This window comes from Oreochromis niloticus, linkage group LG17 (assembly GCF_001858045.2).
Source record: "Oreochromis niloticus isolate F11D_XX linkage group LG17, O_niloticus_UMD_NMBU, whole genome shotgun sequence".
Lineage (NCBI taxonomy): Eukaryota > Metazoa > Chordata > Actinopteri > Cichliformes > Cichlidae > Oreochromis > Oreochromis niloticus.
In genome coordinates, this window is record NC_031981.2 from 12,739,957 (window position 1) to 12,755,469 (window position 15,513).

General features: G+C 39.5%; 1 protein-coding gene across 2 annotated transcripts in view; it reads left to right on the plus strand.

Annotated features, from left to right (window-relative positions):
* The window catches only part of snd1 (staphylococcal nuclease and tudor domain containing 1), a 182,258-nt gene that overhangs the window by 50,277 nt on the left and 116,468 nt on the right, over positions 1–15,513 (plus strand). For both annotated transcript variants that reach the window (XM_003444948.5, XM_013271202.3), the window contains exon 15: positions 3,291–3,432. In XM_003444948.5, coding sequence (XP_003444996.1) covers positions 3,291–3,432 — 142 coding nt within the window. The remainder of the gene's footprint in view (positions 1–3,290; positions 3,433–15,513) is intronic.

Sequence of the window (15,513 nt, forward strand, 5' to 3'; positions counted from 1 at the left end):
AGTACAGGATTCAGACTGTGCAAAAATGGCTGTAATTGAAATGGTTAATTCTTCTTTTTGTTAAACCCTTTTAATTAAAGCTGAAAGCAATCACATTTTGATTGCCTCATTTGAAACCCATTGTGTGTATAGAAGCAAAATTCTTAACACTGTGCTTGTCGACTCCCCGTCTCTTATAGATTTTGACAAGACACTTAACGAGTGGAAACTGAACTTCAGAAACATTAACACCTCATTGTCTCTCTCACTTGTGCTATTGTAGTACTCTTGTTTGCTCCGGAGAGACATTTTGTTAAATTAATTAGTCTGTATTTCTTTTTTTCTTACTCATAGATTCTGTATTTTTATTCTTGGACTCTACTAGAGTAGCTTTGCATGATTCACAGTTCAAAATAATGCCTATTTATATTATAATGGGCTGTGATGCAGCTACCCAGTTTATTCTGTATCTGGAGACAACTGTGTTGATATAGATTTGGCCAGACACACTCATTGGACACTTCAAGTACACCTTGCTAATGCCCGGTTGTACCCTTCTTTATCTTCAGAACTACCTTCACTCTTTGGCGCAGATTCAACAAGATGTTAGAAGCATTCCTCTGAAATTTTGGTTCATTTTCACATGATGGAATATCACAGTTGGTGCAGATTTGTTCGCCGCATCCTGGAGGTTCTCTCTTGGTGGCTGTGGAGGTCATTATCATGTTCAAGAAACCAGTTTGAGATGATTTGAGCTTTGTCGCATGATCCATTATCTTGCTGGGAGCAGCCATCAGGAGATGGGAACACTGTAGTCATAAAAGATAATAAAGGGACCAAAGTGCGCCCAAAATTCTATTCCTGCACCATTACACCACCAGCAGCCTGAACCACTGATACAGGGTAGGAGGGATCTATGCTTTCATGTTGTTTACACCAAATTCTCCCCTCCTGTTGCCTGAATTTCACAATAGGCAATCAAGACTTGCCGAACCAAGTAACTTTTTCCCTCAAGCTTCTGTTTAGTGAGCCAATGCAAATTGTAGCTTCAGTTACCTGTTCGTAGCTGTCGGGAGCTGCCAGTGTGGTCGTCTGCTGCTGTAGCCCAACTGCTTGTATTGTCTCTTCAGATATTCTCTTCTGCATACCTAAAAATAACAAATCTCAGTAGATCAGAAGTTCCCAAATTATGCACACCAGCCCATCTCGTGACTTACATCAACTTTCATCCCCATTCAGTCACCTTCTCCTTGTTTACATAGCGAAATGAATTAAGTTGCCTCCATGTGATTGGCTGATTTAGATATTTGTGGCAACGAGCAGTAGTTAACAAGCTATACCTAACCAACTGGCCAGTGAGGGTATAAGCTCTACTCTAATGATGCATTTGAACGGATCATTAAAGCTCTTTAACGCCAACTGGACTTCAGAGTCTGGCTAATAAGTCATTAAGATGTGGCTGTGTATAACTGCTCTCAGATGTTCTGCTCTTCCACGTTGTCATCATTGTAGGCTCCCTGTCTCATTGTGTCAGCAGCACAAATAAATTACCGGCAGTCCCTGTAAAAATAATTATGACAGGGAATTGTTGTGCTGACTGAGCAGCTCTTATATTTCATCTGGGAGGTTTAATGCAATTCCTGCTTATAAACCTCCACCCAACTTAACTGGCTAAACTGACCACATTTAATATGTAGCAATGACTTGGAAGTGGTTGCACGGGGAGGTGCTCAATAATTAACTATAACAGTAGTAAGAAAATTATTATGGGCCACACAGAGAATTGCACATCACACTCGTTAAATTCTGTCCCATTAAGCCCACAAAGGTCGTAGCGGTCCTTGCATTTTAGCGGGATTGTGCTCCATCATGTGTTTATGTGCGACATGCACATGAGTGCTGTGCAGAGCCCCTCTATAGCATTTCTGTCACTTTCAAATAAGAGATGCATGATTTGCAGCAACAGCTAGGATTGATGCCAGTGACTGCCAGTGGGCGTGAGCGCACGCGCGTGCATGCACATGCACCAGTTGTTTGGCTAGGCTAATGTAATGAGCATTCTAATAAAAGGACCAAAATAGCAACATTGCAACTCCACACCTCAGCATCCATCCACTTTCTTCACTCTGTTTTTTTTTTCTTTTTAATTTGGTATACGCCTACATGCAACTGCGGACATACACGGGCACCCTCTCACACACACACGCACTCACACACTTCTTACACGCTTCTATACGTCAGCATCCTTTGGTGGTACAGGTTTACTGAAAGGGATTATGTACATTGAGTGGGATGCAGTCACAAATAGAGCAAGGATGGGTTTATAAATGTATTGTGTAGGAGATGTACAGAGGTAGTGGGAGGAGAGTAGATACAGCACTTGACTCACCTCATGCCTTTAAAGGTTGCATAATGAGGTCCTCTCCTTTCCCGTGTCTCTTCATTTCTTTCTTTTTTGGAACCAAGTTAGACTGCACAGCCCACACACTGCAGGTGCTGTAAATGTGTTTGCGTGTACGTGCGAGCGTTCGGTTCTGACGTCTCCTACTGAGGGGGTTATTTTGGATTGCAGTTGGTGCAGTTCAGGTGGTACATCTTATGACTGAAGCACATACCCTTTACTCAAATACTCAAAAACACCGGTGACGCGTGTTGCATGGTTTTTCTCGTCCGTCTTTTCTGTTGCTGCTTTATGTCTAGTGCACCATTCTCTAAAAAAGGAACGGAATTATTGATATTTGTGGTTTTGAACCGCTTTGACCCTCGCATAAACTTGCAATAACAGTGGGAGAACACATGTTTTCGCTCTGACTTTACTCGTTTTAGCTCCGTCCTTTCCTCTGAGGCTTTGTGCCTACTCCCATGTCCACACTGCCACACACTGGGCAGTGACTCACTGGTCTGTTGTGCCTACATGCTCATGCCTGGAGTAGACGCATATTAAATAATTTTTTTATCGTTTACAAATCTTCCACCGCCGCTACATCACTGACCCTGCTTGAATACACATGATTTGGCTCTGCTTGTAATTTTGGCCCAAGCACACCACTAAGCTAGTGACTCACCCTTGAGAACAGAGACTGAAACGGGAAAAGAGTAATTTTTTTTTTTTTTGGATTGGATGGATCTGATCGACATGTAAAAATATCTGAATTAAGCACACACATTATGTTGTCTATTAACCTATTTACTCTGTGTCTTGTCTACATAGCTATTTCAAATTTGAAATGTTTTGTTTTTTTATTCCTTCTCAAAGTCCAGCTGTAACTTAAAATAATGATGTAATTTCTCTTTCTTTCTTTGCTGTTCAGGAGACACAGAAAGCCAAGCAGTTCCTGCCCTTCCTGCAGAGGGCTGGCCGGTCAGAGGCTGTGGTAGAATACGTCTTCAGCGGCTCGCGCCTAAAGTTGTACATGCCAAAAGAAACCTGCCTCATCACATTCCTCCTTGCCGGTGGGTATCTTTTACCTTTCTGCCGTGAAGGTCATTTAATTTTGTGTCATCTAATTGAGTCACATCTGGGTCTGGGTGGGTATTAGTTTCTTCTATGATAAAATTCCTCGCCATGTCTTTCAGTAACAGAGAAGAGATATTTTCATTTAGATTGCAGCCAGTGCAGATAGTCAGCGTCACATGCAGGGGGGCAAAGGTTTAGGCTCTTCCCACTCCTCTCAGCAGCCAACCTTGAGAGGGCACAGAGGTAGCTGGGTGTGTTCCAGTCCCAGCCCACCATCTTTCAGAACACCACTGTTGGCGTGAAACATGTGCCCCCTTTAGCCTCGCCTCCCCCCTTCTGGTGTTCTGCCAAGTTTGAAATGGACTCCCCCTCTGCTCTCCACTTGGTAGTAATCTTCATTAGAAACTGGCTACTGTTTCAAGATAAAGTGAGGTTTAAACTCCAGGTTTTTAGTGCTACACTTTATAATTTCTTGTGTGCTTCAAGTACAAAACCCGCCTTTTTGTTGTCCTCTCTTACTTAAGTACGCGGGAAGGTCATGTTGTGAAAACCACAGTATATGTTCAACCACAGTTAGTTTATTCTTCGTTTACCGCTTCTTTTTTTTTTGTAACCTGAAAAGCAGTAACACAGAGAAGAATCGAAAATAAACAGAGCTGCTGCAGTTGCTTCATTGACTGATTAATCCCAATATACGAAACTAAACTATATACAGAAGAGTGACCAAGGGGAGAAAAACAGAGAATTTTGCTGGTTCTTTCTACTAACATGTAAGGATGTGGTGGATTTCTTTGCAAAATATCACAAATCTTTTGGTGTCTGAGATAATAAATGTAAAAATACATGTGAAAAATATCCCACAGCTATCCCACAAATATTGCTATTGTTTGACATTTTATAGAGAATAAAATTCAGAGATTAATCTCATGTGTCCTACCTTTTGTAGACCTTTATATTATTTTCAGTGAGAACAGCAGATGCAGATGGGATGAAATAGGGACTGCTTGATAGCAGGTCCAGTCATTTATTTCAGTTCCCCGACGGTGTTGACAGTTGGTGCTAGTAATAAAAACACAGAGACTGTATCTCTAGCAGCCACCAATGATTTGTGCATCCTTCCAGGTCATGGGTGGTAGCGAGAAGGCTTAGCCTTTACACAGATAATGCTCTTTTTGCAACCAAACTGTGTTTCAGTCCATCTTCATTTCAGGCAGACATTTACTCGCTAAACAGTTCCTCTTCATTTCCAGTAGAACAAACACCAATATATTTCTGTCAAGACAGCCAGATTCAGTTTAATTATGCGTGGCTGACTTGTTGATGCATTAATTAATTTTGTAATTTTGTGTCTGATTGTCTTGCGATCCACTGATGGCTTTTTAAATTGCATTGTTCTGTCCACTGCCTGCACCAGGATACATGTAAATGACCCCATCACAAGAAGCCATCTGTACACAGGACCGTATATTTGTTGGTTTGGTCATGCTTTTCTCGCTAGCTAAATGCCCATAATGTAAACTCAGACTGATGTTTACATGGTATACTTTTGAAATTATTTTATTCAATCAAAGATTATTAGAAAATCTTAGGAACTGCATTAGTACTGATGGGCACTGAGCAGACTTGATTAAAGCTGTTCCCAGAAGATGACCCATGCTGTCTTTAATACACACATTTGGTTGGATTAACCCTGATTGCTAAAAATGATTCCTTTCCCTGCCTATTTAGTGTATTTAGCTTCTCTTCCATTTAGTCCTCTGCATGAATTCAAGAGCTTGCACGTGTACTCATTCTTGTTGTCTCATTCCTATTCTGTTTCTTCTTTTTCATATTATTTTTCTCCTCATCTTTAATGGTGGGCATGAGCTCACCAGTTCCTTTCCTCTATGTTGTGCATGGTTTTCTTTATGTGATAACAAATTTTAAACCGTTAGCCATACATGAAATGAAGCCCCACAGCACAAAGGACATCTTATTATCGCCGTACCTTTTAATCTCCAAGTGCGTCCTATCTCTTTCCTCTTTCTCTTTCCTGTCAAAGTTATCTTGCAATGTTTTATTCGCCCATCTGCACCAAGGGCTGTGGAAAATGACACGCACAATAAATTGGCTGCCCTCAAGCCTGTCGTGTTTATCTGTGTATGAAACTGCAGGGGCCCTTTGGACCTTTTCTCTTCAGGCTATTGCATATTTGTGACGGAAAATAAAATTTGCAGAGGAAATTTTTATTCATTTTTCCGATATGTTCAGCTAGTTTAAAAGGACTTATCGTTACTGTGTGTCACGTAAAAGTTGTTTATAAAAGGAGATAATTGTATACATGACAAAAGCCTTTCTGGCACTAAATTGTGCAGATTTAATATTTATATTTTAAAGGTATGCGTTTGGAAGTTGTAACTTGATACCGAAATTAAACTCCTATTTATGCTGCATGGTACATATGTGACGTGTCGGAACAGTTACTCTAAACCTTTATAGTCTATTATGTCTCATTACCATAACCATAAAGTTTTACAGCTGTGTCATTTTACGCTTTTGTAGGGTTAAGTATCGTCATTACTCATCACCCCATTAATTATGGATAAAAGGTTAAAGTATGTTTTCTATATGCCGAGTCCCCTTGTTTAGTAATTTGCTCCGAGTGCTATGTAAATATTCTCTACATGCAGATAAAAAGGAAATGCATTCAAAGGATGCTGCTTTTAAAACATGCCGTGCATTAGTCATCTGTTTCATTAGCTGCATTTTCTTCATACTGTATTCATCAAGGCCAAATTTTTATTCTTTAACAGTGTTGTGGGAGGGCATTTAAGAACAAAGTGTTTACAGTAGCACTGCAAATGAAATCATCCCAAGGCAGTAAGTGATGTAACGCCGCAATTCAATATTACAATACCAAAACACAATTTAAGATCTCCCGGCCTGCTTAGCCAGCAGCATTTTTATTCTTTTGTTTAGCCGTACTTATTTGTCCCGGTTTAACACTGAACCCCGCTGACTACTGCAAGGAAATTGGTTCTCCAGCGAGGTACCTCAAAAGGCCCGGTGTCTCCTTCTTTTTCCAGAGTTTTCCTTGATGTAGAAAGACAGTTGAGGAAACAAAGTACAGCAGCAAGTGAAGCCCATGCTTCAAACAAGACCGGAGGTGTGCTTAGGGGGTTGAAGGGGTAGTTCCCCTTTAGTCTCCTGAAGCACTTTGCCTTACTTTTCTTCTTCTTTCACTCTCTGGCTGGGCACTGTCACTCCAATATGTAAGTTTGATAAAGGGTAAAGGAGTCATCCAGTTTCTAAGAGAGGGGGGTACTGTATAGGAAAGGGATTTAAGGGTGTGGTGAGGGGGTCTCGATGGATGATGAAAGGAAGAGCAGAAGTAAGATGTGGAGGCTGGAAGGACATGGAGGTTAACAAAAAGGGGGATACAGTAAAAAGGAGACATAAAAAAAGCAATTCATGTAGGGTGAATGGGAGTAAAGGATGGTTTAAACAAAGGTAGACAAAGTGGTGAAAAGGATGTAAAAGTTTATTGTCTTCAGTGGATTTCAGAGTTTGAGTTCAGAGCAGGTGAAGTGCACTTCCAGAGTTACTTGTTGTAAAGTTATGAGCAGCAGACTGTCAAAAAGATGAACCACCGATCAGACGGACACAAAGATTTCCAGTGTCAGCAAGGAACATTAGCCATCACACAGCGTTTGGTTTAGTGCAGGCAAAGACTGCCCTAAACACCTGTGTGTTGGTAGTACACTTCAGGCATTGTCTGAGGGCAGATTTATAAAAACAAATAAATAAATAAATAAAAACAGAAAAATAAATGAGGCAGCAGATTTCAAGACACGCTATCTTAAAAAGTCGGAAGAAAAAGGCAAGTATAATCCCAACATAGTCAGGAGAGTATGTACAATAAAATGCTGTTGTGCCCTTCAGTAGAACCCAACCAATATATTGGTTAATATTAGCTATTTGCCAGTATGTTGGTATCAGCATTTCTAGCGACCCATAAATTAAAAAGGAAAAAACTAAAGAAGATATGGAAGAAACACCCTTTAACCTGGTTATGATGCATCACATACTTGAAATATCACAAAAGCAACAGCATTGTCACATTATCTTAGTAAGACTCATGAAAAGCTATAACATTTTAGTGAAACTAATTTGTGTATCTGATAAGGAAAAAAAGGATCAGCTAATATGTCTATATATTTTTAAATCACCAAATATTGGTATCAATTTTAACAATGCACTAGTGATCAGGCTTTACTATGGATCAGGTAGATGGCTGCCTATCAATTTTAACAATGCACTAGTGATCAGGCTTTACTATGGATCAGGTAGATGGCTGCCCTTCCCTGAGCCTGGTTCTGCCGGAGGTTTCTTCTTATTAAAAGGGAGTTTTTTCCTTCCAACTGTTGATAAATGCTTGCTCAGAGGGGGTTGTTTGATTGTAGGGCTGTTCTCTGTACTAAGGTAGGGTCTCCACCTTACAATATAGCATCTTGAGGCGACTACTATTGTGAATCAACGTTTTATAAATATAACTCTATTGATCTGAAGGCCCTGTAACCACAGATAAAGGCACTTGCTGCTATGGAAGCATGGTGGTGCAAACATGCTATGAAGAAGACCCTCTGCCTGTAAATGAAGGGACAACATTGTTTATTGTACACAAACAAATATAAAATATAATTATACATACAAAATTTCCTAAATCCTAACAGATCCAAGTAAATCTTACACGGTGGCTGTTAAAGTCTCAACATACAGGAATTGGTGCTGTCAGTGTTAATCTCGTTAAAATGACGTTAACGCCATAACCGCATTAACGCGGCAAATCTCTGTAAGCGAGTTAACGCGTTAGCCCCGTGCAGCCCAGCGCACGGATTTGCCGCGTTAATGCGGTTATGGCGTTAACGTCATTTTAACGAGATTAACGCTGACAGCACTAACAGGAATATCAATTTTTGAAATAGAATAGTAATCTTGAAATTAAACATGAATGCTACTGTGTATAAAATGTGTTACAACTTAAACAAAGAACAGTTGAGTTTAATGCATGTGAAAAATAAATAATTTCGCTCCACTGTGGGTGGTACAGAGTTAACTTGTCTCTGGCCATTTTTAATACTACAACTCAGTATTGGTGTTTCATTGTCAGATCAGATAAGCACAGACAAATCTACATGTCAATAGTTTTTCAGCTTGTTTACAATGTAAAGAACAAGGAACCCAAAAAAAATCCCCTTTTTATAATCTATTTTTACAACTAAATATCACAAATGCAATGTGTGCTCTAGAGGAACGGCTCTAACACTGCCTAAGCTTTGTCTGAGGTAATGAGGCCTTACATTTGAAAGCCGTGGTGAGATGATGGTGAGGCGGAAAGACAGATTGAGAGGATAAGAGAGAGTCAAACAATCCAAAGATTTTCCCTAATAGCACGCTCTCATGATCTTACCATCAGCTGCTTGCACTCTGTGGCTTGGCCACCTGTGTGTGTAGGTGTGTGTTTACCCTCGGGTAAACTTTGGCTTGGCCTTTTTGCATTAACGGAAGTGAAGGATGAGGTGGACATATTCAAATAGGAGAAATTTACCTTATAGTTGCACATGGGGAAGGACAGCAAGGATTAATGAGATGGAAGTTCTGATGAAAGGGGTTATTGAGGAAAGGATTTTAGAGCTGAATTCATACACACACTTAGGCATGAACCTCCCCAAGCTTTTAGTTGTTTGTTTGCCTGTTGCAAGGCTAATTATAACCTGCCAACAGCCTGTCAAAAATTAAGAATTAGCGACTTCATAAAATAAAATGATAGACAGTAATAGCATTCATACTGAGCTGCCTTTATCTTTTAAGCATCCATTTATACCTGCAGACATGCCAAAAACAGTACATCTGGCAGGGTATGTGTAAAAAGTCGAAGGCTAATCAGCATGCCGATTACCAACTTAGGGATTTGTGGCGTGTTATTTGTTTGCATAAACTGCATGATGACACTAGTGCACGACAGCCACGAGAGGCACGTCTGTAAGAAGATACTTGTCATTTTTCATCGTTACCAGTGGAAGAGAAGTCGATCCACTCCTGTGATCTCTAGTCACCTGAAAGCTCACCGAATTACATAGTATAGTTTTTGGGAGGAATTTTAACTAGATTACTAGATGCTGGCAGTGTACATAATATTTGTCACTTATATATCCAGATTGGTTCTTTTAGGTGAGCTGTAATGATTTGGAAATAATAATTATTCTTTTAATTGTTCATATTAAACATAAATGCACGGCTAAAGTTTGACATTTTTGAAATTACGTTAACTTTGTTTTTGCCGTATGCTGTACGACAGGATCACTATTACCTTCATGTCTTCCTGTGAAGAATGAAATTGGTTCAAGGTCGTTAGCTTGGTTTGTAAGAAAGATTTAAAGCAGGGTAAATGCTTAGCTTTATGTAAAAGATAGATGTAGCCACTGTGACTCTCACATTTGTTTTTATACTGTTTTTGAATCTTTAAGTGTGACATTTTGACAGTGTTTAGGTTGTTTGTTTGTTTTTTAGCATGATGATGAGCAAGGTTTGGATGTGCAACAAAGGAAACTGATCACTCATAAGTTACTTTTGTCCTTTACAAAGCTGCCGAATCCATTTTGCTGTAGTTAGGATAATAATTTAAAAAAAATGTCAGTTATTCTATAGTGAATATGAATTAACTAGAGACTCAGACTATAAACTCAGTAGGGTGGGTTTTTACTGAGGTAATACATCAGGAGAGAAGTAGTCATTTTCTCTGTACTGTGCAAAAGTCTTGAGCCTCACGTCATTTCTTTGTATTTTGCTAGGAAAATGGAAAAGAGAGAGAAATAAAGTATAGAAGTATAAGTTCTAACAAACTGGAAAGTCAATATTTGGTAAGACCACCTTGACATCTTACAGTCTCTTAGGCAGGCTTTCTTGTAATTTAAGTAGTCTTTAGGAAGAATTCACAAGGCTTTTTGAAGAATATTCAACTCTTCTTTGGATGTTTGCTGCCTTTTGATTCCACACTGCTTTAATATTGTTAAGGTCCAGGATCTGGGGAGGTCAATCCATGACTATTACATTGTCCAGGTTTGCTTTTACTGCATCGGCAGTAAGTTAAGAATTTGAAAATTAAATCGTTGCCAGTCTGCACTTTCCAGACCGCATTGCATTTGACTGTACTTTTATGCATTCCTAATTCTATTCTAAGCCCCAAACCATGACAGAGCCTCCACCATGTTTACCAGATGGCTGTTGACCCTCACTTTTGCACTTCTCTCCTGATGTTGTCCATACTTATTGATGGCTATTTGGACCAAAAATGTTTACATTTGGATTAATCACTCCACAAGATTGATTGCCACTGATTTTTAGTTCCGTCCTTGTGTAATTTGGCATACCTCAGCCTTTTTTCTCCCCATTTTCTTTCCTTGAGATTGGCTTCTTGACAGACACCCTTCCATTCAGAACATTTCTGATGATGCTTCGACAAACAGCAGATAAACAGACAGGTCCCGTGTCAGGTTTGTTCCCTGTTTCTTAAAGCCATGACTTTCAGATGCTGTTCATCTGCTGTAAAGCCTGGACAACTGTTGCTCAAAACCACTTTACAAAATACAAAAAAGTCCGGCTCATTAAAAGCAAAATAAACTGTAAACAATCTAAACCATATACAGTCTATCTTTAATCTGGCTATTTTAAACTAGTGCAGTAGCCCCTTGGAAAGAATACAGGTTCAAAGCACTTGAGCAGTGGATTCATTTTTCAGACCTACAGTCTGTGGTTGTATCTTGTTTATTTAGTATGCACAGCCCACACAGCAACACAAACATATGTTGAGGTTTTAATACCTTGGCTTTAATGTTAGCAACTTGTGATTTTTCTCTGAAATGACAGTGAGCACAGAGAGTACTGTTAATGCTTAAACGAATGAGATCGTCATCTTTCTCGGTTGTACGACAGAAACAATTGTCAAGAGAAAGCTGAAGTGGTTTAGCTTGCGTGTGTGTGTTTCTGCCACGAGGTTAGAAGATTGAATTTGGTTCCATACATCTTATGTGCGAGCCCTTTTTATCGATTTATAGCAGAACATATAGAAACAGTTGCGCTTCGTGTGGAGAATGATTGTGGCAGAGAATGATGGAGAATTTGTGAGGACCTGTCCGGGTGGAGGGATAGTGTTTTGGTGCAAGGCAAAGGAGCTTAAAGCGTGTGTATGTGTGTGTGTGTGTGTGTGTGTGTGTGTATATATATGACTAAGCAGGAAAGGTGTTTTTAGCTAAGGGGGGCAGGCAGTATTTCATCAGTCATGTTGCTCACCCCAAATCACAGATTAAAAACATCTTCACCACAGGGCCACCCCACCCGTCTCTGAGCCTGAGCTCTGCAGAAGGGAAGGAGGAAGCGAGGCGGGGGGTGGGGTGGGCAGGGTTTGGGGGTGATACAAAACCACAGCATTACTAAATGAAACTGCTGATAGCTTGTCATCTTTTACGAGTTGAGTTGCAGCATTTGGAAACGACAAATTAATTCTTTAATCTGCTCATTCAATTGTGCGTTAATTTGTTCCAAAATGAACCAGTCATTCATTACTAACAGTCTTTCCAGATCTGTCTCTAAAGTCTGGCTGAGACATTTAAAAATGAAAAATCCAATGCCCGTGTCTTGCACATCAAATATAATGATTGATGGTGGATTGACAAGTAGGCAGGCACTGCAGGCAATAATGAGGAGCAGCTGTACAGCAGCATCCTGTGTGTATGTGTGTGTGTTGTTTGTTTTTTTTGCTTTTGTATATAGTGTGATGTCAGGACGATCAGTGTATGTCTTGTTTGTCTCGGAGATAAGATGGATATCCTGCAGTTTGACCCAGATGTTTATCAGGGTGTCAGGCGTGAGTTATGTATCGTGGTGCAGGTTAAAATTGGCTATGCTAAGTGACTCCCTGGTTTGGTCTAAACGCTGCAGGGAGGAGACTACAGTATGTGTGAGTAAGTCGCAGGATATTGAGTGCAGTTAGGTCATTTGAGGGGACAATGCAGTGTGTATTTGTTTGCATGTCTGACTCGATTAGTTGGACTTCTCATTTGGGATGCATTCATTAGTGTTTAAGAAATTCTAGCTACTTCTTAGCGGTTTGCTTTTCTTTGAGTATTAATGTTTTTTAAGCACTTTAGCTGGTTTGAAATTGTCTTCCCTGCATGCCTGGAAATTCCTTGTACTTTGTGTACTTGTACAGTTAAACCGTACTTCTTTGTCTGTTACATTAATGTTTCGTCTTTTCTGTGGATTATGCCAGGGGGTGGGGGTAAAACCCTACATTTCCAGCCCTTATCATAGCTTCGGCCAATTCGAGCAGAAACTCAAATATCTCTCCCTCTCCAATTATTTCATACACCAATTTTTGCTAACGGCTTGCAGTATTTGCAAGCTGTTAACAGCCTTTCCTCTTGTCTTTTTCTTTTCTTTTCCTCCCCCCCCCTCGGCATCCCTTACCTCTCCTCCTGTCTTTGTTCAGGCAGCGTTGTAGCTACAGTGTCCCTTGTGGAAGTCCTGTCCTGGTCCACTTCTATAAATACTTTCAAATGATCTTGGCCATCAGTGTCTCCTCCTCCTCCTACTCCGTCTCTCTGTTTTACTGGAGGCTTTATTTTCTTTTTGTTCTTGTTAATGTTTGAAAATAGACAAATACTTTGGAGAATATGCACAACAACTATGATACTACTGAACTATTGTATGCTATAATTTAAAAAACAGATGTTTCTTAATTTTAAATATATTTATTGTTAGTCTTTGGCATTTCATAGCTTTAAACTGTCTGACAGTTAAGTATATTGTAATTTAAACATCATGACCTTGAATTACTCAGGAACATGATATTTGAGCTGGAGTGAAACGATGCAAACTTGACTGTAAAAGAGAAATTCTCACGTGTCTGTTTGGCTTTAAAGCTAGCTGTTGGACACTTTAAGTCTTGCAGAAGGTTGACTCAACAGTTCTTCATAACCCTTGGGTGCTGACTGTCCTGTGGCCTCATTTTTGCCTTTCCTGGGCCATTTTCCCTTCCCTGCCAGTGTGAATGCGCTGATGTCTTCTGTTCTTGTTCTCATAAATGGGACATGGTCACACAGGGAACAGAAAGTACTAAACAAAAAGATGAGATTAAAAAAAAAAAAGTCAGTTGGTCCTTCAGTCCAGTCTTTTTCTACTTCTATACATAAACAGTAATGTTAATCTTTTGGCAGTTAGAAAGTTTATAATGACTTCTTAGAAAGGACAAATAAATAAAATAACCTTATAAATTGCAGTAGCCAGTGTTTATACACTTTATAGGTTCATAGTGTCTTAGATTAATGACCCTGTAAACTAGAGATGGGCATTTCAAGTAACATCATTATTCTTTGAAGACTTAACACCCCTCTAATATAATTGGCCATAGTTGCGATAGACTTGCAGCATGCTATCTTAAGCTGGTGGAGTTCACGCTGGATGTAATTTTGTTCATTTTAAAAGCTGTTAAATGGCTCTCGCTGTGGCCCACACATTTTATTGGTCTGGTAGTTAGCAGAGAAACACATTCTTCTTTTTTTATTGTTAAACAGTAGTCCAAAAACAGCTTCTCTTTGTGTTACCACCACCTTTTAGTGGTAAAGGTAGGAACAATATAAACTCACTGACCACTTTATTAGATAGAACTTTCTGCTACCAGGTTGGATAATGTCAGCTTTGTGGCGTGCTATGTGCAGGGTACATTGTGGTCTTAAAGGGATGGACATTATCAGCAACAATATTCATGCAGACTGTATAGTTTAAACCTTTACACCAGCACGCTCAGTGGGAACTGTTGATACAAGACTAGATGGATTCATACGTTCATGTTGTTTATGCTTAATTCTGACCTTCTGAAATCAAGACTTACCAGACATGGCAACATTTTTCCGATCTTCTGTCATCAAGTTTTGGCGAGACTGTTCTTAGCTAACAGGAGTGGTCTTCCGCTGGTCTTCTGCCTACCTTGGCTGTAACTATTACACTTACTTTTGTTTTCTTATAAGCTCAAAGCTGTCCGTTGAAATACTCATACAAGCTAATCTGGCACCAACAACCATGTCATGTTCAAAGTCACTTAAATCCCCTTTCTCTACTGTGTCTGCATCAATAAATATGTTAACTACATATTTGTATTAACTAGCACTTAAGCAGGTATACCTAATAAAGTGGCTGCTGAGTGCATATTTAAAAACAAATAGTCTCTGAAATGGTTGATTTATTAAAAATATAACAACTATTCAGTTATTCAAAAATCCTATCCATCCCATCTGTAAAGCATTTTTGTAAATATGAATTCGAAAACATTTTTTTTTTAAAAATTTGGATATATTAAATCAAATTTGACAGCTTTATTCATCGTATGCAATTCCTCCCTTAATCAAACACACATGAGCTTTTCTGTTCCACACACATATTGTTTTCCTTCAGTTTTACACACAATCTCAGCAGCATATACCTCTGCGAATCTCAAATGCCTCTTATAGAAATACATCATCATTCAGAAGTTCTCCAAGGGAACACAAGGAGACCATAAATAATACTTACGAGGACCAGGAGTCAGATTCAAATCCCAGGATAGTATTAGAGGGAGATGGCCAATGCTGAGCACTAAGTCACCAGGATTCCCTAGCAAATCTGATTTTACTCTTCTGTCATGTATTTGTGAGTCCACCCTGAGGCAGTATATCTGTCAGTCGAGTGAAGCTCATTAAATTAAACCTTGAGTCAAAGAGGGAAGAAAAGACCGTAGGAGAGAGCTGTTGCTTTATTAGCACAGCGCTCGAGGGTTGAACTCCCAACCGAATCTATCATTAGGCTACTCTGCATAAAACAATAGAGCACCAACCTGCTTGTTTTAGTGGTTAAGTGACACTAATTGCTCGTTAATTGAAGTATTTGGAGAAAACTGGATGCAAACGAATACAAAAATAAATAAATAAAGCTGTTATGTTTTTATATTCACCGTTTGAATCTTCATCTGAAAGATTCCATGAGCGTTCACATCATCATGTATGAAA